Genomic DNA, 25139 nt, shown 5'->3' on the forward strand with positions numbered 1-25139 from the left:
CGCACAATGCACGCCGAAAAGGGAATTATTTCCCAGATCACTCCGAGGGCCCCACACTGCCCCCCAATTCCTATATAATCTTCGTCTCCCTCCCTTCCTTTCCTCCTTTCCCCTTCCCTTCTTCATCATTATATATTATATTTTTCTGACCGCTCCCCAGCCCAGTCTACCTTCTTGGTATGTCTCGGGTCTTGGGTTGAAGCCCAGGTCACAAACCCGATGATCCATTCCGGGTTGAGTCTCAGTGCACCGATCCGACGATACATTCCGGGTCGGGGCTCAGTTCACCAACCCGATGATCCATTCCGGGTTGAGTCCCAGTGCACCGATCCGACGATACATTCCGGGTCGGGGCTGAGACAGCTCAGGTTTGTCTTTCTCATCCACCAACCTCTCTTCACTCATCATGGCTCACACTTCTTTTCCAGCGCTGGGTTTGTTCCTTGGGTAGTTGATGGTCGGCGTCTTTTGGCGTCGCCATCCTCGGCCCATTGGATCTGGCGTCGTTGAACTCATTGCTCAAAAGGAAGTGTGAGTACTCCATCCGCATTCTGTCCATTCTGCATGCTCACCCAGGTCAGTGGCCATCCTCAGCCCATTGGATCTGCCGTCATCACGGCCGAGTCGAGATGGCCAAGGCAACTGTGAGTACTCCATCCGCATTCTCTCCATTCTGCATGCTTACCCAGATCAGTGGCCATCCTCGGCCCATTGGACCGACCGCGATTGTCGGGTGGAAATGGTCAAGGGAAACTGTGAGTAGTCTATTAGCACTCCCTCTATTCTGCGTACTTACCTAGATCAGTGACCTTTCTCGTCTGGAAACGCTCAGGAGAGCGGACCCTCTTAAGGAGTCGGGCTTCCTCCTGAAGGAGGTGAACTCCCTCCTGCACCCCTACGGTGCAATTTCCAAGGTGGAGAATCTGGAGAAGGAGGTCCAAGACCGCTACTACCTTCCGATCTCGGTGATCGTCGAGTTTGAAATGTGTGACGCTCGCCGAGATGCTCTCGGTGATTGTCGAGTACGAAATGTTCGACGCTCTCGGTGATCGTCGAATTTGAAATGTTCGACGCTCGCCGAGATGTTCTCTCGGTGATCGTCGAATACGAAATGTTCGACGCTCGTCGGGATGTTCTGACAGTGAGTCCTAACCCTGTTCCTCTTGCTCAATTTACCTCGATTCTGACGAGTGTCCAGTCCAGGAGAATCCCAAGAGATTCTTGACCATTCAGAGAGAGAGAGAGAGATTCTTGACCATATAGAGAGAGAGATTCTTGACCATTCAAAGAGATTCTTGACCATTCAGACATTCCTCAGCTTACCGACCCGACACTCGCGCACTCTTCTCGGAGCCGCAACTTGGTAACATGGTCACGTCTACTCTTACTTGGCTTTGGCGGTTCCTGGTCGACATGGATTTCGTGGGTTGCAGGGAAGTGTTGGAACGATCGAGATGGAAATCAATGGCATGGGCGGACTTGTTCTTCTGTATCACACAATGCAAAACCTCACACCCCTCTTGATCACCACATGTTGTACTCGATAAAGTCTCCGTGAACAATGCTCGCTATGAAACCTGGCTGCTCCCAAGCCCACAAAGACGCGCTCACAAAATGGTGTCTCGCGTTGTTGACCAAAACATCTCCCCCTCTCTAGATCCGGTCCTCTAGAACCCATTGCTCCATCACTCCTCAATAACTACCATGCCATCGTTGACCTCGACCAAGTCACCCGCTTCCACAAGCACAGCCGTGCACCTGCCACTCGTCGGGCTCGGAATCTCCACCTCCATCTTACTCGACTCCAAGCACAGCTACGCAAGAAAGGTCAGTTCATGTGTACTCACGTCGGTTAAGTTGGAAATCTTGGCTTACCAGTATATCGCCCTTCTTGACGACATCACCCTTCTTCACTATGACTTTGTAGCACCGACCGGGCATCGCGGCTGTGACACGTTCTCCTTTGACGTCCGGGTCCCCAAAGGCCAGACCGTTCGTGGCGTCGTTGGCTTTGACGACGGGTTGGTATGGGCGACACAAATCCTCGACGAATGGTGCGCTCGCGATGGCTTTGGCTTGGCGGCCAGCCGTGGCAGCGATGTCGTCTTTGTTCTCCTCCAGCCACGCCTCGTACTGCACCAGATCCAACACCCCGTCGCTCACACGAACGAGCTCGTCCTTGGCCTTGGAGTCTAACTCGTCTTCACTGACGTGGTAAAAGGTGATACGATCAAACTGACAAAACATCCAGGGATTCTCGTCGGACTTGCTCGCACTTTCGACCTGTCCACTGCTTCTGCCTTGCTTGGCTGCAACCTGCTGTGAGTCCCAAACATCCACTGTGCGTCCTACTAACTGATATCCTCCCGGGGAATCCGTGGCATAGATGCACATGTACTGTCCGCCAATACCCACAGCGCCCCGAGGCGTAAACGACCGAGATGGGTTGTACTTTGTCCCGAACAAGCGATGCCGAGGATCGAGAGGAATGGCGCAAGGCGAGCCCATGAACACGTCACCGAGACCGAGGACGAGAAACGTCGCATCTTTTAGCAGAGGGGCGATGTCATCGATGCCGTTCAGCTTTTCCAAGAACTCGATATTGCTGGGTAGCCACGGTGCCTCGCTTCGGATCGTCGCTGAGTACCGCTCAACGGCTGCTCGGTTGACGGTGTCATTGAAGGCGAGCGGGAGGTGAAACAGTCGTGACGGGACTTCGGTTGGCATATTGTATGACTTGATGTGCTCGACCAAGCGAGCCACCATGGTCTCGGGAGTCACACCGCATTCATAGACGACGTGGAGGCTGAAGACTCCCGGAGTCAGTTCCTCCACATCAGGGATGGGGTTCTTGTTGTGCTGTTCGCAGAACGCAAAGATTCCAAAGCTTTGTCGCAGGTCAAATGCCGTCGCTTCTCCAAATTCCAGCAACATAGCGCGATCTCCTGCTTGTCGGACAAGGATTTGTTGACCGTCTTGATCAATACGACCGACCACAATCGGATTTTCGGCGAGCGCCCTATCCAGGGACGCTTCGTCTTCTGAAACAGCATCTGGGGTTTGAAGAGGCATGAGCTTCTCGATAGCTTGGTCCAGCTGCTCCTCCACCTTGAGAGCGTCCTGGACACTGACGACGGAGAACTGAATGGTATCTCCTGGTCGGACCTGGCCCATCTTCCACATATCGGCTGACACAATGACGCAGAAAACCACAAATCCTCCGAGACTAGGACCGTCACAGGCCAATACGACGGCCTCGTCACCCGTGAAGCTTACGCTACCGACCGAGTATGGACTATCGTGGATGTTAGACGGATGTAGTCCAGCCTCTCCTCCTGTCTGTCGCGCCCACTCGGGCTGTGGCCCTGTTAGCCGCACCCCTAGGCGGTTGCTGTTATGGTGAACCTTCCACTCGCTCGAGAAGAGCGACTTGAAGCTATCAGAGGTGAAGAAGTCCGGCTCGCCGTGAGGGCCGGGGACGACCCGAATAGTCCATAGAGCTTTCCTCTGACGGTGAATAGGGATTGGAGGAGCAGTTTGAAGAACCCTACTCGAGTCGTCCGAAGAACCAAGAGATTTGATGGGTAGGATATCTCGGACGTGGAGCTTGCGACCTCTGAACCCCCCGAATTTGCCCAGCTCGAAAGTCGATCGACTTCCCATGACGACGGGAACCTGGATACCGCCTTCGACGGCCAGATACACGCGATACCCATACTCTACTGTTCCGATGGCCAGGACCTGGCCCGGTCGGATGCGGATTGCTTGATTCGCTGCCACTGGCTCGTCGTCAACAGTAATGGGAGCATCGCCTCCAGTTACCGCAACAATGGTATCGCAGTGAAACCGTAGCGATGGGCCTTGGAACGTGCACTCAAGTCCAGCAGCGTCCAAAGAGTTGTTGACCAGCCGGTTTGCAAGTCTGAAAGAGAAAGAATCCATCGGACCTGCAGGTGGAACACCCACACTCCAGTAGCCAACCCTTCCGGGATAATCTTGCACGGTGGTAAGAGCTCCGGGTTGGAGGACTTCAAAGGATGGTGACACAATCTGGAACGTGTCCAGAGACTTTGTGGTGTAGTCGGCGGATTCGAACAAAGAGGACGAGACGATCTGGCGCAAATATTCCAGATTCGTCTCCACACCCTCGAGGCGGGTATCAGCAAGTCCCTTTGCCAAGTTCTTCAAAGCCTCGCGACGGTCGGCGCCAGAAGCAATAATTTTGGCCACTAACGGGTCATAGGCAGTTGTGATTTCGGTACCGACCTTGACCCAAGTATCGACCCTGAGGCTCGAGGGAAACTCCAACTCTGTGATACGGCCAGCACAAGGGCGGAAGAATTGAAGAGGACTCTCAGCATACAATCGAACTTCGATCGACGCTCCGCGGAGAGTCAGAGGGCTGGCGGAGGAACCAAAGAGGTGTTCGACCTTGCCGTCGGCAATGTTCAGCATACACTCGACCAAGTCAAGCCCAGTCACGGATTCAGTGACGGGATGCTCAACTTGCAGACGTGTGTTGACCTCGAGGAAGTAGAACTTCTGTGTGTCGATGTCATAAATGAACTCGACAGTGCCCACGTTACGGTACTTTACCGAAGCAGCGAGGCGCACAGCGGCAGCCTTCATCTCTTCCCGCACGTCTTCTGGAACCATGATTGCAGGGCTCTCCTCGACCACCTTCTGGTGCCGGCGCTGCAGAGAGCAATCGCGCTCTCCGGCGGCAATAACACGTCCCGTGCCATCTCCCAAGATTTGGATCTCGATGTGTCGGGCGCGCTGAACAAAGCGCTCCAGGAACACACCTCCGTTTCCAAAATTGGCCGAGGCCTGTCGCTGAACACTTTCAAAGGTCGATCTCAGACTCTCTACGTTCTCGCAGTGGCTTAAGCCGATTCCGCCGCCACCAGCGGTACTCTTCAGCATCAGCGGAAAGCCAATACGCTCACTTTCCTCCAAGGCGTCTTCCAGCGAGGTAAGTAGATTCTCGCTCCCTGGGACAGTTGGAACTCCGGCTTCAGCAGAAATCGCGCGTGCAAGGTGCTTCAATCCTAGGTCGGACATTTGCTTTGACGTTGGACCAACCCACTTCATGCCCGCATCTTCAACAGCGGTGGCGAAATCGGCGTTTTCGGCCAGAAAGCCATAGCCAGGGATGACTGCATCCACGGAGGAAGACTTGGCTAATTCGATGATTTGCGAGATGTTGAGGTAGGTATCAGAGACTGAGCTTCCCTTCAGTCTCAAGGCAACATCGGCATCGCTGACGTGGGACGCTTCAGCATCGGTATCCGAATAGATCGCGACAGCTCGAAGACCCATCTTGTGGATGGTTTTGATGATTCGAACTGCAATCTCGCCTCGGTTGGCAACAAGGACTGTAGAAATTGGTCCTTGTCGTGAGCCATTTGTTAGAGGCTTGGCCAAGTCTTGAAGATGACGGCTGTAGGCCCTCCAGCCACCATGGCTGGTGATGTCAGTGGCATCAACCAGACCCAATGGCTCACACACAAAGCCATGTACCCAAGACGAATCCTTCAATTCAAGAGAACCGATACCCAGAGGGGAAGGGATTGTGGCCATGAAGCTTGCGAGGGCATATTTTGGTAGGTTCCAAACCTCAACTTCGATTTCTTCACCGTTCTCGCCTGACACTCTCTGCAAGCCAGGTTTCTTGGGTCCCGACGTCGAGTTCAGAGCAAATAAACGATAGTTCTTCGATGTTGTTGTCGTACTGAGAAGCTCCGCGCCGCGAGATACGAGGTCCTTGTTGAGAGGAAATCCGGTGAGGTGCGCGCCAACTACTGCGACCGGAACATATCCCGATGGCGTGGTCGATTCAGCCATGGGTGTCTCCCGGCGCTCAACACCAGTAGCTCCCAGAGTCCTCACCTCGTCCGAAAACCACTGGTGGGCCCAGCGAAGAAGCTGAGGTTCCTGCCAATTGTTGGAGATCAACGTAATGCCAAAGGGGAGTCCATCCGGTCTGAATCCAGCAGGTATTGATAATGCTGACCAATCAAGGAAGTTGACAAAATTTGTATACGTTCCGAGATAAGAGTTCTCTTCGATTGGCTTCTGCTCTAGCTCCTCCATCGTCGGAAAAGTCGGGGTAGTGGGGACGAAGATGCCATCAAAGTCCTTGAACGCGAGTTGGATCTGGCGAGTAAGATCCTGTCGGAGATATTCACCCGCAAATACATCGGCTGCCGAAAGAGTTTGAGCTCTGATGACGATGCGTCGCACAACAGGATCCATTGCATCTTCAGGAACACTCTCAATAAAGTCTCTGATCGCTTCGTAACGCTCGGCGACCCAAGGGCCTGAGTAAAGGAGCTCTGCGAGCTGGAACAGCATCTTGAAATCGACAGGAACCAGGTTCCAACCGAGAGCCTTTGCTTTCTCCAGGGCCTCTTCATATGGTTTGGAGTGATCGTCACGGCCGAACCAATCTGGCTTGGAACAGATAGCTAATGACGGGACTGTTCCAGGACTCCTTGTTCCGAAGCCACTCGATACAAGCATCGAAATTGCATCCGGACGCGGGCGGGAATACGAATCCTCAACATCAAAACTCTCGGCCACTGACAATACTGTCTCCGCATCCGCGACATTCAGGGTGAATATTGAAACGCAATCCAAGGTCCTGCAAGCTGGGACTACACCTCGAGCGCTAAGGGCTCCGCGTGTAGGCTTAAGACCGATGACGTTATTGAAGCCCGCTGGGACACGACCGGAACCAGCCGTGTCAGTACCAAAGGAGAATGGCACAGCACCTCGAGCGACGACCACGCCACTTCCGGAGCTGGAGCCACCACTGACTCGAGCAGGGTCGAATGAATTCGGCACCGCACCATAGGGCGACCGTGTGCCGACGAGGCCAGTCGCAAATTGGTCCAGGTTCGTCTTTCCAACGATGATGGCGCCGGCCGCTTTCATGTTCGCGACGACAGGTGCGTCTGAGGGGGCAAGGTCGGAACTGAAAGATGGACATCCGGCGGTTGTAATGAATCCTTCACAGTCGATGTTGTCCTTTGCTGCAAAGGGAACACCGTAAAGTGGGAGAGATTCGGCAGCAGGCCCAAGTGATTGAAGTCGATTCCATTGATCCTCAAGCTGTTGCCTAGTAGCGAGAGAGATCCAGGCTCGAGTAGTTGCATTTGTTTTTTGCTCTGCCTCCACAAGGGAGTAGAGGCGTTCAAGTCCATTGCCGGAAAGTTGTGCATTTTTCCAGTCTGTTATGGTGAGAGGACTCGTGGCGTTATCCCCGTTGGTGTTGGCCATGACTGAGATAAGAGTAGGTATTGTTGTTACTGTTACTTGACGTGGCACGATGATCGCTGAAGTGAACGCTGAACTTATGGCCTCGAAAGACAGGCTTTACAGCAGAAGAAGACGATCCGAAACCAATAGAGAGCTTATAAACTTTGGACGAGTTGATGTGGCTACCGTCCCCCAGTTTCTTTGCGATTGAGCGGAACTATCGAGATCGACGATGTCCCCAGGTTCGAGGGCCTGAGTAATTAGTAGAATCTCACAGTTCCTTGATCAACTGCTGATTACTATATATGCATCCGAAAGACGTCAATAACCAAGACACCTCACCATAGAGTCTAAACAACGCTCATGAAGGAAGGTGCTGTTGCATTCACGAGTTCGGCGGCCGGCGGCCGGTGACATCCAAGATATGGTGGATTGGCCAAGAACGTCGGACGACTGAGAACAAGGTCTGGGCAGCAGGGAGGAGATCAAGTGCCAAGGGCGGAGAGAAATGGATGGACGTGCCCTGGTGCCACCGCGCACCCCACGCGTGAGAACCGGGGTGGAGAATGAGGCGCCCACCAAGCGGTGCAGACGCTTGAAGGACGGAACCGGCGGGTTTTGGCTAACAAAGAGACTCCGTCTCGTGCAACATGTCACAGCGTCAAGGCCACATTTCGTGCATAAATTCAAGGAGGGAAACAGAGTAACCAAACAATACCTCTTAAATGCCAATGTCCCCTTCAGACGGTAAATGAGTACATCTGCGTGGAAGCATCACTCAGAAACTCTGACAGGAACGTAGTCACTGGTAGTGGCTGCAGCCCCCGAAATACGTGCTGGCCAATCAGAGCAATCGGCCGCCGGCGAGACGCAGCGAACAGCCTGATGCACCCCAAGCTTCCCAAGCTTCCCAAGCTTGTAGCCCGCCGGCGACGCGCCTCGATAGCTGGGAACTAATATGGAACACAAGGCGGCTCTGTGCTTATCGTGAGCTTGGCTTGACGTCTGGTGTCACAGGGCGCCTCGTGAGTCTGGGCCGAGTGGAAGGAGGCTCATCGGCCACTGACAACACGCAAGCCGATCCAGTACGTAATGCCCAATGCGCCTTAGATACATCGGGTTAGGGGGCGAGTGGTTAATGTTCCCAGCATGCACAAAAATGAAAGACGAGGTTGCTGAAGGGAAAAAGATAAGGAAAAAAGACAAGGGAATATCGTGCGCTATCTCCAGGTCCAGCCACAATATGGTACCTTCCCATTGACTCCTCGACGCTCCTTCCTCGTCGCCCCCCCTCGTAGCTGCCATTCCCGATATGGCGCCGGTATTTCCGTTTCCCCGGATTCCCGACCCCGCGGGGCGTGTCTGGCCTGTTGGACTCTGTCTCTCTTATCGCGAGCCCGCACCCACAATCTGTAGAAAACGGGCCAGCACACAAGGCTGGAGATAAGCCGGCCCCATACATTTCATTATCCGCGGCGCGAGTCGTGTGCGCGCGTTCGTCTCTCTGTTTGAGCCCGTCAGATGAGCGACTTCGCCTTGCCCTCACTGTGCGCTGTCGTCCAGCGCAGCATTCGGTCCAAGGGTCCGCTTGCCTCCGATCCCTCGCCTACCTGAGGGCGTATCCAAGCCAGCAGATAGGCCGTTGCTCCTTATCGCAGTGCATCTAGCAAATCCCCGCGGGTGGGTCATGTCATCCAATGTTCTCGCAGCCACTCGCTCGTGATTCAGCTTCTGCTGCCTTCATGCCAATGTCAAACGCGCCGGAACCCGGCGGCCATCCGGGAAGCGGCGGCGGCGGCAGCAGCAACACCGGCGGCGGCCCGTCCACAGCGTCATCGTCGGCACGCTCTCGGCCGTGTGACACCTGTCGACTCCGCAAGACGCGCTGCGTGAGAGAGGAGGGCCAGCATCGTTGCGTGCTGTGTACCTTTCACAACCAGCCGTGTACCTTCTTGCGCGGGCCGACTCCCCGTCAGCGTCGCCTGAACCGGGACCGGGATAGACTGGCGTCGTCACGAGATGCTCTCGACGACCTCGGCGGCCGTTCTCAGGACCTGGACTTTGGCGATACAGCCGCCTCGCCGCCGCTGCAGGCCGGCAATGGCGCCGGTCCCTCTGGGGGCTCACCGTCCTCGAGCCGCCAGGGCGATTCGGCCTCGACGCCGGCGAGCGTAGAGAACAACACCATGTCAGGCCAATCGCCTTCTCAGCAGCAGGTGACGGGGTCCAAGGACAAACGGGATGAAGCTCCTCCCCGTCCCAAGATCCTCAGCAACACTCTCGGTCTCGATCTCAAGACCCATGCCGAGTACATCGGCCCTACTGACTACCGCGACCCATTCTTGCTCGACTTACACCGTCCAACCCTCCAATTGAACCAGGACGGGTCTGCTCCCCCATCTCTTGCAACCTTCTCCCGCCGGTTGAACCACAGAACGGTCTTCCTAGTCCATCCCGACGAATCTGCTGCGTCCGAGACCCGCCGCATCGCTGACTTAGATGCCATCGAGGCAACAGTACACCCACTGGGTCGCACTCTGGTGGATCTATACTTCCGCATTGTCCACCCCAGCTTCCCCATATTACATAAAGATGTCTTCATCAGCAAGCATCGCCTGTCACATCGACACTTCGCCCCATCCCTCCTCGCCGCCGTCTATCTTGTTGCTTTGGACTGGCAGTTATATGACAGTGCGCTCGCTGGCCGCGAGGTCGAATCCATCCCAGACCCAGCTGCTCTCGAGGAGTTGGCTGAGCGTACCATGGCTCAAGACATGCGTCGTCCAAAGCTCAGCACTCTGGAAGCCGGACTACTCCTTCTCCAACGCAACCGTCGCATCGTCGAGTCTGGCATCTATACCAACCCCACCTCGAGCCGCATGTTCACGGCGCAGCTCGTCGCCATGGCTCAGGATCTGGGCATACACATTGACTGCAGTTCGTGGTCCATCCCGGCTTGGGAAATCGGACTTCGTCGGCGGTTAGCATGGGCGTTGTACATGCAAGACCGTTGGGGGGCTTGTGTCCACGGCAGACCTTTTCTCATCCAAGATTCCGACTGGGACGTCCAACCATGCTCTTCCTCCGACTACCCCGAGCTCGTGACAACGGACGATGGAAGTCCTGAGAGCAGCAACTCGGTAATCTCGATAGGGTGGGATCTATTTCTCCGTCATATCGAGCTGACTCACATCCTGAGCGACGTCATTCGTACTTTTTACAGCGCAGCAGCAACTCGTACTGGCGGTACCATCGACCAGATGGGTGTCGTAGCTGCTGTTGAGTTGGCAAAGCCCCTCGTCTTCCGGCTACGCGAATGGCAGGCATGTCTGCCTCAACAACTTCAACTTCAAAGCACTAAACTCCGAGAACTCTGCGCCAACGGAGCCCTACACCTCGCCCACGCTTCTATCGAAATTGCTCTCCATCGAGCTCTCGTCCGGATCATGACCCCAGACACGCCAGGTTCTCTCTACGACGTTCTGCGGTCGACTGCTCGAGCTAAATTACAAGGAGCTATTGAGTTACTGGGATCATTACGTCCAGAGCATACGGCTGCCTTCTGGGGAAGCCAGGCAGCATATCAGGCCGCCGAGGTGGGTTCCCTGGCTGGGTTGCTCTGGGTGACAGCAGACTCATTCGATGAGATGGCATGGTGTGCTTCTCGTGTCGACGAGCTTAGATGGGCTCTCAGAGTCCGCGGTGCTGCTGCTCCATTCGCCAGAGAGGCGCTTCGCCTCCTCGAGCGTGATATTGGTGGACTCGGTATGGTAAAATCCAATTCCGATGTCATGTCATGAGCTTGGAGGTCCATTGCTACCGGAATCGGGTTGCATGACAGGGTCCAAGGTTTTGGTTCAGTGACGTTGGACAATTCACAAAAGTAAACCTAACGAAGATGTCAATAATTGTCTCCGTCATATCTCAGACTGTACGACAATCGCAACTACACAACACCCAATACTTATTATGTCGTCAGAGGGGAAGCGCACAAAGTAGTGAAGCAGAGAACACAGCTGAGCCTGTGCTGAAAGCGGAAATGAAGGGCAAGGAGGGGCTCGTATCAAAGAAAAAAGCCTTCCGTACCGCAGCTGTTGCATCGTTAGTATCTAGCACGGCCAGTGCAAGATTGCGGAAGACGCCTAAATATCTCAGAGTAGGTCAGCCACTTTTCCCTCTTGAAGTTTCAGCACTGACAGAAGGACTCAGAATATTCGATCGGTCTCGATCATCACGTTAAATACTCTCACAGCCTACTCACAACCACAATTGGAGGATAACAAATAGAACAACATCCCAGGGATGCAGTGGGGATAATTCAAAATGGATAAAGTGTCTTGGAATCAGTCAGTCGGTGCCGCTCTTTACCGAACTGCATAGAGGTCAGACAAGGTGGTGCACACTTTGGAGCTGATTGCGACGTTCATTTATGGCGGGACAGAAAATCGATGATATCCATGAGGAAATTGCCTTGGGAAGGGGATGTATATACTTACTGGAGGATAATGACGAAATGTCTGGGTGAATCGGTACAAGATGGATATTTGAACCATAATACCCGTAACTTTACTGGATTTTCTCTCATCCGACCTAGAAGTGAGGTAAAAGTTTCGCGAGATTGTTCGTGGAAGAAGAGCAAGTGTAGAAGTCAGCCTCATTTGGAGACTGCGGGGTTCACCGTGATGCTAACAGTGTGCGTAGATGTGGAGTTGCTCAGACTGAGAGGCTAGCATGAAAATGTGTTCTGCGATCACACATCTCCATCTGGTGAACAGGTAGCAGCCATGGCACAACTCAAAGTGCTCATCACAGGCGCGACAGGATACATATAAGTCATCGTCGTGATGCGACGCTGTAGCGGGACCTACTAACTGTCGCAAAGAGGCGGGTCGGTTCTGTCGACACTGCTCGCATCGTCAAACCCACTCATCCAGGACTTGAGCATCACGGCCTTGGTGCGGAAGCAGCAACAGGCAGATGTGCTCGAGGTGAGGGGCGTCAAGCCGGTTGTTTTCCGCGATCTTGACGACGTGGAGCACCTGACGAGCGTCGCCAGCGAGCATGACGTCGTAATCCATACTGCCTCTGGCTTCCATCTTGGGTCGGCCATGGCCTTGATCTCCGGGCTGGGTGCGAGAAATACGGAGACTGGTGCTGGTGTGCATTATATCCATGTATGACAATGATGCGTACCTCTGCTTGACCTACTTGCTGACGGAAATGGAGACTTCTGGGACGTGGAACTTTGCAGATTCCTCACCAGCCAGCCACGGAACCAGCCCCACAGACATCTCCGACAAGAGTGATATATATGCCACTTTGAAGCAACTGGAGGCACAGACACCTTTCTCTCAGCGGACAACACTGCTCGAAGTGGTATCTGCGTCAGAGCGCGAGGGCGTGAATGCGTACATCCTCATGCCGCCCGACATCTACGGCCCTGGGACAGGTCTTTTCAACCAACATACCATGCAACTATTTGACCTCGTCAAAGGTGCACTCGACGCAGGGGGTGCGGAGTATGTGGGCGGAAGCTCAGGAGGGGCGGGTCATGTTCATGTTGAGGACCTTGCTGCTCTGTACGAGATGATTCTCGGGTGCGTGCTCGCTGGGGAAGATGTCCCAGCCGGGCGGGATGGACTCATTTTCACGGAGACGGGGTATCACCACTGGTTGGACGTTTCCAAGATGATCAGTGACGTCGGAGCTCGTTCAGGCCGCTGGACAACGGCAGAGCCTGTGCCCATCACCGTTGAGGATGCCGCGAAGAAGTGGATGGGAGGAGATCTGGACACCCTAAAGAACAGCTTTTGCCTCAGGTGCGCCAATTCAACCGCGGTGCCTTGGAAGAAACTGATAATGAAATAGGAACAGGACTATTCCACAGCGGGCTCTCGAGTTGGGGTGGAAGCCCCAGAAGACGGAGGATGACTGGCAAAATTGGATAGAGCAAACGTTTGAGATGGCTCTGGAGGACGGGGTGTAGAGGTTTCTTTGATGGGCTACCGATCTATGTGGAGTATTTTAAGCTCATATGCCAATCTGTACTTATTCCGGCTTTCCAAGAGGTCGGGAGGCGGATCAGTTGCCGAGAAAGGAAGCTGTAGGAGCTTCTAGTTGGTGCTAGTGCGATACGACGGGATGGCTAAGGCCAGGGAAGGGAATTACCCTCCTAATCCAATTCCCCATGACCATTGCTACCATTCAGATAAAGCAATATCTCATACAGCGCATGCAGCGGACCAAATTCCACCATACAGAATCGCAAATTCACAGAAATACGAAAACGCTTTACAAAGGTTCATCCATATCACAGCCCCCCACCTGAAGCGTGCATGGATCTATTAAGCTCTTGCCCAATCCGATACGCCAAGGCCACCGACTTGCGTTGATTCGCTCGGTCCATTCGGCTCGGGTGCATGATGAACGACTCAAATGGGACCTTCCAGCTTGGGGATGTGCCGTGAAGACGGACGATGAAGAACGTGGTCTAGTTCAGGTGTTCAGTTACGGGGTAATCTGACCTTGTATCGCAGGGTTGTGTTGTCCGTATCAGAGCCAGGCCCAGCCCACGTGGTCAAAGAAGACGGAAGAATAATCACGCTGTCAAAGTTAACCGGATTCAAGGCAAACTACCTGAACAATGAGGCGGCAAGATCGTTTCCCAGGTGATTGAAGTTGCTTAGCATGTTCAGTTTGGCAATAGATTATCAACTCCTCCATGGACAAATACCGAGACTAGCAGGTCCAATTAACAATATCCCCATACAAATCATAGAGCTGACAAACGGTACTTAGAAGTTCTATTCATAAAGAAACGCTACTCCTCTAATAAAGCCCAATTCTCTCAGTCGAACCCCTCTCGACTGCATTAACATCCAGCGAACTTAACACCGCCGTTATCATTTCCTGGCTCGTCCAATAATTATTACGCTTCCGTCATCTTGGCAGCCTCGGGCGCAGTCGTCTCTTGCGGAACCGAATCATCCTCATAAGGCTTTGCGCCCAGGTTGAGCCAACAGCGCCCCGCCATCAGCTCCTCCTTTTCCTTCGACTCCCACAACAGCTCCTTCTGTCCATCGCCGATATGTATCACAGCACGTTCCTAGGGACATGTTAGTTGTATTGGGGTCTAAAATAAGTAGGTTGCAGCTCACCATGCCAAGCGTCAACTCGATAATTCCATCCGCAAAGCTGGTCTCGAAGGTGAATCTGGGCTTCTTCTCGCGAATGGCGAGGAGGACGTTGTCGGACGCAACATCTGCTTGTCGGTACGCGGACCGGCCGTTGGGGTTTGGAGTCTTGGTGTCGGCGACGTCTCCGCAAGCGTAGATGTTGGGGAACTCGTCGTTGTCGATCTGGAGACTGGGCTTAACCTTGATGTGGCCGGACTCTGTGACTGTTTCTGGGGCAAGGTCCTTCAGGATGCCTGACGCAGGCTTCTGGCCAGTGCAATTGATCTACTGATGTTAGTTCCCTCCAAGGACACTACTAGGGTCTGCCCGGAAAATACTTACAAAAAGATCACATTCAATCACTCTGCCGGACCGAAGGGTTACCGTGCCGGCCTCCTTGTCCTCGCCGACGACACGCTCATCCAGAATGACCTCAATTCCCAGCTTCTCAAATCCTTCGCGAGCTGCTTTCTGCAAGCCCTCGCCGAACCGGTGCATGCAGGCCTTGCGGGAGTGAACCAAGACGATGGTTTTTTCTGGGTACATAGATTTGGCGTCCGTCGCGACTTCGACGCCTGCAGCACCGCCTCCGACGACAACGATTTTGTTGGCACCCTCAATGCTCTTCTGCATGGCTTGCAGGCGCTTCATGCTCTCCAGCTTTTCGGTGGCATTGGTTCGCGAAGGAAGGCCCTCTTCCACGGCGGATCCGGTGGCGATGATGAGGTACTCGTATGGGATGTCCTCGCCGCTATCCTGGAGCTTCACATGGGACTTGGTCAACGACGCGACTCGGTCCTTCACCCAGTGGACGGCGCCCTCCGGAGCACCGGCCAGGTTGGGGCCGTATGGGATGAAGGCCTTGTGCTCGTGGCCCTTTGCGACGCAGTATCGGGGGAGAACCCAGGTGAATTGGAAGTGGGAGTTCGGTTCGACGACGACAACCCGATATCGGCTGTTGGGCGGCAGGTTCAGGGCAAGGACTCTGGCGGCCTGGTATCCCGCGAAGTTGGCTCCCACGATGACAATATTGAGATCTCTAGTCTCGGCGGCTTTTATTCCTCCAGACAATAAAGCTACCCATCTCTCTCTGGATCTCGTGATCGCGCGTTGCCATACTCGTCCAAAGTGGGCGAAAGCGTACACCACGACCTTGATGAAGAGAATCGGCTTGTCCAGCATGGCTGCGGATGCGGTGCGGGATGTATAATTGGAGGTTCTTCTGACGGTTGGGTGTCCTGAGGCGGCTCAGCGAGAGAGAAAATAGGCCATTGATGGGATCCGTCGGCCTGATAAGTAATCGGCCAAGATGTAAATACCCGAAGGAATCCACGGAGAGTCCATGGATGATTCCGGGATGTGGACCGGGCTACAAATATAAACCGAGTCCTCGGCCGGCTGATGGGCTAATACGCGTCGGCCAGGCTGCAGCGAGCTTGGGCCATTCATAAGCCGGGTGCTGCATCCATTTCTCGGTCATTGGGAGGCTAATTAGCATGCTAATTGTCACATCTCTTCCATCGTGTGCTCCATAATCGCGCTTCCCACTGAATTTGGCAAGCCGTAACCTGGAGCTGAACCAAGTGTCCAAACCCGCACGCACTGCGGTGCGCATTCCGCCGCAAGATATTCTGTCTCCACGCTGCTGGTAACGGATTTTACCAGGGATCCATCACACAGGGATCTTGTATTCAGCTTCCAGGTCTGCTGCGTCGATCACCTTCGAGTACCGCAGTGGAGGGTGCGGCGCATGCAGAGAATGATGTAGTGTGGGTCTGGGGCTGTTATCAGATGATCTGATAATGCAGCTTCAACCGATCTCGGCCGGTCTAGACGTGGACTCGGACTCGGCGTCACATTTTCGTCTTCAGTGTGACTACTGTCCTGGCCAATCCAATTCCAAGGAGGCACGTGGCTATACGGAGTACGAGGGAACAGCTACCGGTATCTCTCTCTGCCGTGATCGCGAGGATAGTTGGTGTCACAGACCTTGTAGGCTGGCCTTCAATTACCTCGTTCCCATCGGTCCTACCCCCAAGACGACGGGTTTAACCTCCTAAATAATGAATCTTACGGACTTGCCCTCCACAATCTGCTCCGAGAACTTAATATCGGACTCGGCGTTTGCCTCTATTGGCTTATACCCAAAGACCCACTCCGAGGCCGTCATCTCCGTGTCCGTCTCCGTCTCCGTCTCGGACTTGTCGACTTCGGCTTTCTCGGCTTCGGTCTTTTCAATCTCGACCCTTTAAGCCTACGAAGTCGGTATGAAGCTGGCGGATCCACCCCAGGATGTGTCCACCACGATGGGTATAAACTGGGATTGGTATACCGCGGCCGTGGTACAGACTCGCACCGCATCGCCCTGTCGTCGCTAGACTGGACAAAAACGAAGAATCTCTACCGTTCACAGCAAGAAAATTCCAGGGCTCGGTGGATTTTCTTACTTGTATCAAATTCCCGCCCAACGATGTAATTTCCCCGAAAGTCTACTCGCGCAACCATTTTTCTGACTGTTCGGAAGGCCATGTGTGACCTGATGTCCGACTACTAAATGTTGTAGGCGAACTAGCAAAGACATGATGTTGACATCAACGAAATCGAGTCATAGCGATCCTTTTGTCCGGGAAAAGAAGTTTTTCTAATTAAACCATGTTCCAAGTACTGACGCAAGCAACTTGATCATGGCCGCTGAATAATTTGGCTCAGCGCCGTGTTGCTTTGGATGTTGTATCGATAACCAAGGGTCAGGTGGAGATCAAGTCCGACGTCGCGCACCCTGGATTTGGAGCGCTGAATCCTCAAACTCGCATCACCCAAGGCTGTATTCTTCAAACGCCCAACACGACTGTGTTCTCGAGACGACAACAAACATGGATGTGCCTGCAGCTGCAAATGCTCTAGGCACTCTTGGAGCAGTAATCAGTCCCCCATTTCCCCGTCAGATGCCTCAGCTGATTTTCCTTGCGTGATTCCGTAGGTCTGTTGGTCAATCCAGGTTTGTCCCCCAATCAACTAACTTTATTGGACGTCGTCTTTCTAACATTTTTCTTGCTGTAGCTGATTCCTCAGATTGTGGTCAACTATCGCCGGCACAATGCGACGGGTCTTCAGCCGTCAATGATGATGCTCTGGGCCTGGGCAGGCGTGCCGCTCGGTGTCTACAACATCGTCAAGGGCTTCAATGTCGCGCTGCGCATCCAGCCTCAGATCCTGACTCTGCTTAGTCTTATCACCTGGATCCAGTGCTACTATTATGAACGGGTGAGTTGTCACTTGTAGACTGTGTGGGTATCGATGACTGAACAATCGCAATAGAAATGGACAGTGCAGCGATCACTGCTCGTCGTCGGTCCCATCGCTGCTGTCATGGGAGGCATTCAAGCGGGATTGATCATCGCCCTACGCATCCCCGAGTCTCGCGGTACTGAATGGCCCATGATACTCATGGCGGCGCTCTCGGCGGCGCTCCTCGCGGCGGGTGTCCTGCGTCACTACTGGGACATCTATATCCACCGCACCGTGCGCGGCATCTCGTTTATCTTTGTGGCCATTGACGCCGCGGGCGATGTTTTCTCTCTCGTGTCGCTCTTCTTCCAGCCCAAGCTTGATGTGATGGGGGTTGTCATCTACGCGACCGAGTTTGTTCTCTGGTGCGGCGTTTTTGCATGTGGAGGCTACTACAACTTCCTTCCGTGGATCAAGAAGCGGTGGTTCAACCGGACTGCTAAGATGGCGTCTGTCACTGTTGAGGATGAGTCTCCGTCTTCGGATGGTCGAGGCAATGGCGTTACGCTACACGAGATGCCATCGTCGAGCTCCGTGTTCCGCACAGCCTCGGTGAATTCTGCCAACCTCCGTGCTCGGAATGTAGCCCAAGGAGACGATAACATAATGGAATAATTACATGGAAACAATTAAAATTTTTAGGCTAAGTCCTGTCTTGGATTCTGTTCTCAACACCCGGTTTCATTAGTGTGACATCTATGACCGTACCTAGAAGCTAGAATGCGCGGATAGGGGATGCACCAGGATGGCATAATTGCGCCCCGTGTTTAGGCGTCCCCCCCGCAATGACTGCCGGCTAGGGTCGATCTCGGGGCTCGTTCCAGTGAATACGCGCTAAATCCAAGCGCCAAGTTCACTGTACGGGAGCGCTGCCACATTCGCTTAACAGTAAGCTTCCTGGAAACAGGCCACTAGACGAGCAGGTCTCACCCTCGCAAGGCTCCAACTCCTTTCGCAGTCGAACCCACCGACAATCCTGCCATGACGCCCCTCGACAACTCTTGAAGGCGCACCATTTGCTCCTTGTGACACGCGCACGCCGTCTCGCCACTCGCTCTCGCCTTCACCCGCCATCGTGCCATGTTTGCGACACCATGCCGCCCCTCTGGACCCCGGCTGGCATGCCCGGCGCGCGGCGGCTGATGCTCAACAAGCGCTTCAGTCGCATCGCCATCTTCGGCCTTTGCTCCATCGTCGTCATCATCCTGATCTTCTGGCACAGCATCCATGGCAGCTACAACGTTCCCGAGTACTATCCGTTTGCGACCACGAGCTACTTCTTCCCGGTCTCCATCGACCCGGCTGGGAAGACCACAAAGGACCTATGTGCGTCCTTCCCGAACCACGTTCTCGAATCCATCCAGCCGGTCCTGAAGATGGGCCATGGCGAGAATCGAGCCAAGATCGATGCCCAGCTCGACAGTGTGAGCGCTTGCTTTTCCAAGGACGACTTGCTCATCTTCTCCGACCTCGACGAAACAATCCGCGACCACGAAGTCATTGACATTCTCGCCGACTTGCCCGCCGGTTATTACGACGACAATCCCGACTTTGACCACTACATATGGCAAAAGGAGATGCGCGCGAATGGGACCCTGGATGTCGACAAGGAGGCGACCGCGCGCATCAACGGATGGAGGATTGACAAGTACAAGTTCTTGCCCATGATAGAGCGGGCATGGAGGACGAAGCCCAACAAGGACTTTTACTTTTTCCTGGAGACAGACACGTATGTCGATACCCTCCCTCATACGCCGCACAATCATGATCAATGCGCTTGCCGATACGCCACTAACTCTTTCAACAGATACGTCTTTTGGGACAACGTCTTCCGCTTCCTCCACACCTTCGATCCCGATACACCCCTATACATGGGCTCGCCCTCGCCCGGTCGACATGACGTCAGGAAGGACATTAAAACCTGGTTCGCAAACGGAGGACCCGGTTTTGTGCTCAGTCGTGGTGCCATCAAGGCCCTCCTCTCACGCAAGGTCACCTCGTTTGGGCAGTACGTCGAGGCTCCGATCACCGAGAAGTGGCTCCCACTGCTCAAGGAGGACTGCTGCGGCGACAGCGTCGTGGGCTGGGCGCTGTGGAACGCCAGCATTTCACTGCAAGGCTACTGGCCCATGTTCAACCCGCATCCTCTCCACGGGATCCCGTTCAGCGACAGGTACTGGTGTCAGCCGGTGCTGACATTGCATAAGACGCTGCCGCAAGACATGGTTGACGTATGGAAATGGGAGTTTGGACAAAGACAACTAGGAGTAAGTGCTGCTAAAATTGGTACTTTTTTGCCAATGCTAACAGTAACAGCGCCCGCTCCTGTACTCTGACCTTTGGGCTTTCAAACATCCTGGCGACCTTGCTTCTGCCTCTGACTGGGACCAAGGTGACTGGGACAGCTGGATTGCCCCACCTGAAGCCAAGATTGACTCCTTTGATCTATGTAAAAAGTATTGCGAGGATCACGACCAATGTCTAGAGTGGACTTGGAGGGGATTGGACGCGCAACAATGCGTCCTCTCCAAGGCCATTCGATTTGGTGATCCCAGGAAGTCTGAGATCATCCCATACCCCGAGGAAAGGGATGACAAGGGTAACTTATTACCACCGCCCACGGATCGAAAAGACAGGTTCGTCGACTTCAAGTCTGGATGGCTTGGCGATAGAATCGACCAATGGAGGGCCAACAGAAACTGCTCGACGGTCCAGTGGGTGGGACCAAGCATCAAGAGGATATTTTAATGTCATGTACTGAGACGGCCTCGTGCGATTTGCTTGGACAGAAAACTTGTGTAGACATACAGGCGTTGGAAATGCATTGCAAGTAGTACGCGTATTTAATGGGATTTGGACTTTATTTCAACGTCGTCATCACGGCCCTGGACGGACTGGCTTATGGCATAAACTGTATCAGTACTGGAGCATAAATACGAAGGCAGAGATGACAAGCATTATTTCTTTTTTTCGTGTCTATGGTATAATACGTGACGGTGTATGATTAGAAAGGGGAGGCATAATCTAAGGGTCGTACGCAAAGCAATTCCCAACGTTTAATAGCCAACAGATACTTGGTACTCTTAATTTTAACTTTTGCTAGGGAACAATGCCACTTGCTTCTCATGCTGCTTCTTCTATAGGCGGCGGGTATCACTTAGAACACGTAACGGAAGTAGGGGTTCTCCTTGTCTGTCAAGTCCTGGAATGCCAGCTTGGCTCGCTCAGCCTCGTCAACGGGAAGAGCATCTCTCCTCCGGTTCTCGTTGCGCAGGACAAAGTACAGAGTGACTGACGCAAAGATGCAGATGATGTAGCTGTTGAAATTGTTAGAAATGTACACTTCTGGGTATCATGCTTGGTATCTTACCAGATGATCAGACCCAGCCACAGCGCCGGGTAATGCTGGGCCTTTGTCTGCGACCAAACCAACTGCGGTCCAACAATGTTTCCCACGCAGTAAGCCACAAAGATGGTGGCGGCCATGAAGCTCTTCTTGGTGTGGCCTGCCACGTTGGACATGCCGATGGTGATGATCAGGCTGACGGTGCCGCCAAAGAAGCCGGTGATGGAGTAGCCCACGACGGGCGCGGCGGCGCGGTAGCTCCACTCGCTCTTCCAGATGATGGCGCAGCCGGCAATGACGGGCAGACACGTCAGGACGAGCATGAGGATGCGGATGTTGTTGAACCTGGAGCCCAGGTAGCCCGTCAGGAGGATGACGATGAAGCAGAGCCCGCCGAGGGGGAACTGGAAGAGAATCGAAGCGAGCGTCGACCACCCAAACGTGGACACAATCAGGGGTCCGAATCCGCTGACGGCGCCGTTGACGGTGTATGCCGAGGCCATCATCAAGGCGACAAGCCATATCTTGACGTCGCAGACGGCCTCCCGGAGCTGCGACGCCTTGAACGTGGTGCAGCGCACTCCAGTCTGACCATGGCGAAGCCGCTCCACCGCGGCGAAGCGCTCCTCCTTGGTGAGGAACCAGGCGGACACGGGCGAGTTCGGCATGACGAAGCAGAACAGGCCGAAGAGGAACGTCAGGGACCCGGCGAGCAGGTAGATGTACTGCCAGCGACGCAGCCCGCCGGCGGTGATCTGGGCGAAGCCGTAGTTGAGCGAGCCGCCGAGGATGGTGAACAGGCCGGTGGCGGAGAACCACCAGCTCTGGCGCAGGGCCTGCTCGGACTGCGTGTAGAAGCCCGCGACGATGCACATGAAGCCCGTGGGGATGACGCTCTCGACGAAGCCCAGGAAGAAGCGCTGCGCGTACAGCCCGCGGTGCGACGTCACGGCCGCCGTGAGCATGCAGATGCCCGCCCACAGGATCACGACGCCGCCCAGCACGCGGCCGATGTTGAAGCGCTGCAGCGCAAACGTCATTGGGTACAGGCCGGCGAGCATGCCGAAGTAGAACAGCGACGTGGCCCAGCTGAGGCGCCGCGTGTCGACGGCCGGCGGGACTGTGGAGGTGTCGACGATGGTGAGCTCGAGGTCGGCCGTCATGCCGAAGAGCACGGCGGAGCCGAGGATGGCTTTGTCGTAGTATACGAGGCCGTCTGGAAGGGGCGTGAGCGGGATACGAGGAGGATGAGACACACACAGCTACTGACACCCGAAGATCATGGCCGGGATGAGGAACAGATCGATCTTCCGCACGGCGCGAGCTTCCACGACGGGATCGACCGCGTGTTGCTCCTCTCCGACCATGGCGATGGCTTCATCTTTGGCCCCGGTTGGCACTTGCGGCGCGGTGGCCTCGCTGTCTTGGATCATGACGAATTGATTGCGTCTGACGGTTGTAAAATGATTCAAAGCTGTTCCTTGCAGCTCATGAAGAACTGAAAAGTCTGGCTCCAACTAGGTAGTCAGTCATTCCGGATTCCAAAGTCCGGACAGCTGTGGTTGAGCGAGTGGATTTTACGTCATTTAAACGGCCAACAAATAGCTCGCTCGCCGAGCTTCTGCTGCAAACTTCCCAAGCTCGTCCAACGAGGGATAACGGCCTCTAGCTCCCGCCGGCTCGCTTGAGCTCAACCACTCATGAGGCACATGCTGTGCATTGGCGATGTGCGAACCCATGGCTGGTGCGAGGTTTTTCGTAGGTGCCATGTCGGGATGGAGATGGGTTGGCGGGCGCGGGCCAGTCAGGAGAGTCGAGTTTACACACTTGGGGTGTTAGCACGGAAATATGGTGCTGCGATGCGCTGAGGAATGGGCTGGAAGGGTCTGAAAATCGCTCTAGCTTGGGCTTGGGCGTGAGGCAATTCGGGATTGTGCTCCGGAGATGGAGTCAGGAGATGGAGTCAGGAGACAGGAGACAGACTCGCAAGACGAGCACACAAGAAAGAAACCAGTTGCAATGCTGAACAAGGCTTCCACGTAGAAGCAAATGGGACGTAGATGATTACTATCTAAGGGCCCCAGGGATATCAATATCATATCATAACTTGGCCGGTCACAGCCCGGCATTTCGTACACTCATTCTCACAGCTTGGACGGGCTCTCGTTGGGATCCTTGACCTCGACGAGGAGTTTTCCTACAACCACACGCGTTAGTAAACCCGCTGACTAGTCAATCGGTCACCATCTCGTTCACTCACCGGTATTAACGCCCTTGTACAGGTCGACCAATGCCTGCTCGGCCGCCTTCAGGCCGCCCTTGATAATCGTCTCGTTCTTCTTCAGCTTGCCGTCGGCCACCCACTGGGCGATCTCGGCGCGCGCCTTGGGGAAGTCGGCCGCGTGGTCGAAGACGATGAAGCCCTGCAGCTTGATGCGCATCGTGATGATCTGCGCAAAGTTGCGCGGGCCCGTGGGCTTGGCCGCGTTGTACTGGCTGACGGCGCCGCACTCGACGAAGCGCGCGTGCTCCTTTGCGCGCAGGAGGCACATGTCGAGGATATCGCCGCCGACTAGAGGTATTGTGTTAGCGGTTTTGATACCAAGAATATGGTTGACAACTCACCATTGTCAAAGTACACGTCAATGTAGTCGGGCGTCGCCTGCTTGAACTTCTCCTTGAAGTCGTCGGCCTTGTAGTTGAGCGCCACGTCGAAGCCCAGCTCGTCGATGAGCCACTTGCACTTATCGTCACTCCCACAAATACCCACGACGCGCGCGCCCTTGATCTTGGCAATCTGGCCGGCCACGCTGCCCGTCGCGCCCGCGGCGCCCGAGACGACGACGGTCTCGCCGGGCTTGGGGTCGCCGATCTGCGACATGCCCACCCACGCCGTCATGCTGGTCATGCCCAGCGCCGAGAGGAAGTCCTGCGGGCTCTGCGCGCCCGGGTACATCGACGGCGGCTCGAAGCGGCCCTCGGGCAGGATGGCGTACTGCGTCCAGCCGGGGAAGGCCGAGACCAGGTCGCCCTCCTTGGCGAGCTTGCTCTTGGAGGCGAGCACGCGGCAGACGGACGCGCCGCGCATCGTCTCGCCGATCTTGACGGGGGGGAGGTAGGAGCGGACGTCTGGGGCCACGGTTAGCGAGGGCATCGCGGGGTGTCAACGGGTTGGAGCAAGGCCACCTTTGAGCCAGCCTCTCATGGCAGGGTCCAGGGACAGGTACAAGGCCTCGACCAGAATCTGGCCATCCTTCAGCTCGTCTGGCGTCGGCGCCGGGGCGACGTTCTGGCTAAAGGTCTGGCCGGGGATGATGTCGGTGGTGGGCCGCTCGGCGAGCGTGATGCTGAGGTTATCGCGAGCCATGGTGTGTGGTGTAGGTCCGGGGCCGGTATCGGATCTCGGAGGTGTAGAGGGACTGGTTAAACCGCAAAGGAGTGTTTAAACCGTGTCTGAGTTGGTTCGACTTGACGAGTTGCTGCAGCTAGTTGGCAACTTCTGTACTAATTCGCGGCTCTGATGGTAGTTATATGTTGGCGCCTGGTATCGTCAGTGGCTGCATGTAAGTCCGGTCAAACCGCCGCCGCTAAGGTGATCGTCTGTCTGGGTCCTTTTGTACCTCTCCGGCGGCCGCCCTGTCTCTCCGCACCGACGGACACCTCTTCTTCACCGTCTATTTTTCCCTCCTGCTCACACCCAGCCGCGCAAGAAAGGCAACAGCTCCAGCTCCAAGGGCGAATGGCTTCAGCTTCGGGAACCCCGCGCAAGCCTCGCCCGCTCGTCCCACCCTCCGCCGGCGCGCCAACGCCCATCGGGGCAAATCGCCGGCCGGCCTCTGCGCTCGGGGCCGAAGATTGACGCGGGCCAGCGCCTCCGACTGGCTGGAGGCGCTCTCGGGCGTGCGCTTGGGGGGCCGAGGACGGTGGGGAACAACGGAGGGAGTTGTCACTTTGACGCAATACCGAGGCTCGCGGCTGCCAGCTCGTTTGCGGCCAAGCGTGGAACAGTGGCTGGCATTGCATTGACAGTGGGCGGGATACGAAAAAAAATTCCTTGATTGGCAGCC

General features: G+C 55.0%; 8 protein-coding genes across 8 annotated transcripts; 4 read left to right on the plus strand and 4 right to left on the minus strand.

The window, feature by feature from the left end:
- Nucleotides 1–629: 629 nt before the first annotated feature.
- Nucleotides 630–1529, plus strand: BGZ61DRAFT_590299 (uncharacterized protein; the record flags this gene model as incomplete). The annotated part of the gene is made up of 4 exons (XM_046256625.1): nt 630–648; nt 695–755; nt 806–1141; nt 1199–1529. The coding sequence occupies 3 exons, from the start codon at nt 630–632 to the stop codon at nt 1047–1049; spliced, it is 324 nt and encodes a 107-aa protein (XP_046101394.1). The 3' UTR covers nt 1050–1141; nt 1199–1529.
- On the minus strand, nt 1518–7754 carry BGZ61DRAFT_424630 (uncharacterized protein). The gene is made up of 2 exons (XM_046243611.1): nt 1876–7754; nt 1518–1814 (listed from the first exon to the last, which is right to left on the minus strand). The coding sequence occupies exons 1-2, from the start codon at nt 7282–7284 to the stop codon at nt 1686–1688; spliced, it is 5538 nt and encodes a 1845-aa protein (XP_046101395.1). The 5' UTR covers nt 7285–7754; the 3' UTR covers nt 1518–1685.
- A 1251-nt stretch (nt 7755–9005) lies between these two features.
- On the plus strand, nt 9006–13506 carry BGZ61DRAFT_519816 (fungal-specific transcription factor domain-containing protein; the record flags this gene model as incomplete). Its single annotated transcript, XM_046252420.1, has 6 exons — nt 9006–11033; nt 11243–11419; nt 11646–11956; nt 12146–12437; nt 12490–13082; nt 13132–13506. The coding sequence occupies 6 exons, from the start codon at nt 9006–9008 to the stop codon at nt 13247–13249; spliced, it is 3519 nt and encodes a 1172-aa protein (XP_046101396.1). The 3' UTR covers nt 13250–13506.
- A 685-nt stretch (nt 13507–14191) lies between these two features.
- BGZ61DRAFT_480519 (uncharacterized protein) lies at nt 14192–15620 on the minus strand (the record flags this gene model as incomplete). The annotated part of the gene is made up of 3 exons (XM_046249201.1): nt 14192–14368; nt 14421–14723; nt 14781–15620. 3 exons carry the CDS (start codon nt 15618–15620, stop codon nt 14192–14194), a joined length of 1320 nt encoding a protein of 439 aa, XP_046101397.1.
- A 1633-nt stretch (nt 15621–17253) lies between these two features.
- On the plus strand, nt 17254–18379 carry BGZ61DRAFT_455930 (PQ loop repeat-domain-containing protein). The gene is made up of 4 exons (XM_046246441.1): nt 17254–17356; nt 17419–17436; nt 17499–17702; nt 17757–18379. The coding sequence occupies exons 1-4, from the start codon at nt 17312–17314 to the stop codon at nt 18339–18341; spliced, it is 852 nt and encodes a 283-aa protein (XP_046101398.1). The 5' UTR covers nt 17254–17311; the 3' UTR covers nt 18342–18379.
- Nucleotides 18380–18868: 489 nt separating this feature from the next.
- Nucleotides 18869–20474, plus strand: BGZ61DRAFT_357600 (family 31 glycosyltransferase; the record flags this gene model as incomplete). The annotated part of the gene is made up of 3 exons (XM_046240892.1): nt 18869–19455; nt 19534–19993; nt 20043–20474. 3 exons carry the CDS (start codon nt 18869–18871, stop codon nt 20472–20474), a joined length of 1479 nt encoding a protein of 492 aa, XP_046101399.1.
- A 409-nt stretch (nt 20475–20883) lies between these two features.
- BGZ61DRAFT_495877 (major facilitator superfamily domain-containing protein) lies at nt 20884–22505 on the minus strand (the record flags this gene model as incomplete). Its single annotated transcript, XM_046250951.1, has 3 exons — nt 20884–21043; nt 21097–22288; nt 22343–22505. The coding sequence occupies 3 exons, from the start codon at nt 22503–22505 to the stop codon at nt 20884–20886; spliced, it is 1515 nt and encodes a 504-aa protein (XP_046101400.1).
- A 523-nt stretch (nt 22506–23028) lies between these two features.
- BGZ61DRAFT_62690 (uncharacterized protein) lies at nt 23029–24542 on the minus strand. Its single transcript, XM_046256930.1, has 4 exons — nt 24259–24542; nt 23698–24201; nt 23333–23644; nt 23029–23269 (listed from the first exon to the last, which is right to left on the minus strand). Exons 1-4 carry the CDS (start codon nt 24437–24439, stop codon nt 23217–23219), a joined length of 1050 nt encoding a protein of 349 aa, XP_046101401.1. The 5' UTR covers nt 24440–24542; the 3' UTR covers nt 23029–23216.
- Nucleotides 24543–25139: the final 597 nt, after the last annotated feature.

Source organism: Ilyonectria robusta (assembly GCF_021365365.1).
Source record: "Ilyonectria robusta strain PMI_751 chromosome Unknown BGZ61scaffold_16, whole genome shotgun sequence".
Lineage (NCBI taxonomy): Eukaryota > Fungi > Ascomycota > Sordariomycetes > Hypocreales > Nectriaceae > Ilyonectria > Ilyonectria robusta.

Bases quoted from the DNA above. Each gene is read 5' to 3' on its own strand.
- BGZ61DRAFT_424630 (XM_046243611.1), bottom strand. From the start codon at position 7,284: ATGGCCAACACCAACGGGGATAACGCCACGAGTCCTCTCACCATAACA. The intron at 1,815-1,875 runs GTAAGCCAAGAT...TTTCTTGCGTAG, and splicing joins TCAAGAAGGGCGATATACTG to CTGTGCTTGGAGTCGAGTAA.
- BGZ61DRAFT_455930 (XM_046246441.1), top strand. From the start codon at position 17,312: ATGGATGTGCCTGCAGCTGCAAATGCTCTAGGCACTCTTGGAGCA. The intron at 17,703-17,756 runs GTGAGTTGTCAC...CAATCGCAATAG, and splicing joins AGTGCTACTATTATGAACGG to AAATGGACAGTGCAGCGATC.
- BGZ61DRAFT_62690 (XM_046256930.1), bottom strand. From the start codon at position 24,439: ATGGCTCGCGATAACCTCAGCATCACGCTCGCCGAGCGGCCCACCACC. The intron at 23,645-23,697 runs GTGAGTTGTCAA...CAATACCTCTAG, and splicing joins TGACGTGTACTTTGACAATG to TCGGCGGCGATATCCTCGAC. The intron at 23,270-23,332 runs GTGAGTGAACGA...GTGTGGTTGTAG, and splicing joins GTACAAGGGCGTTAATACCG to GAAAACTCCTCGTCGAGGTC.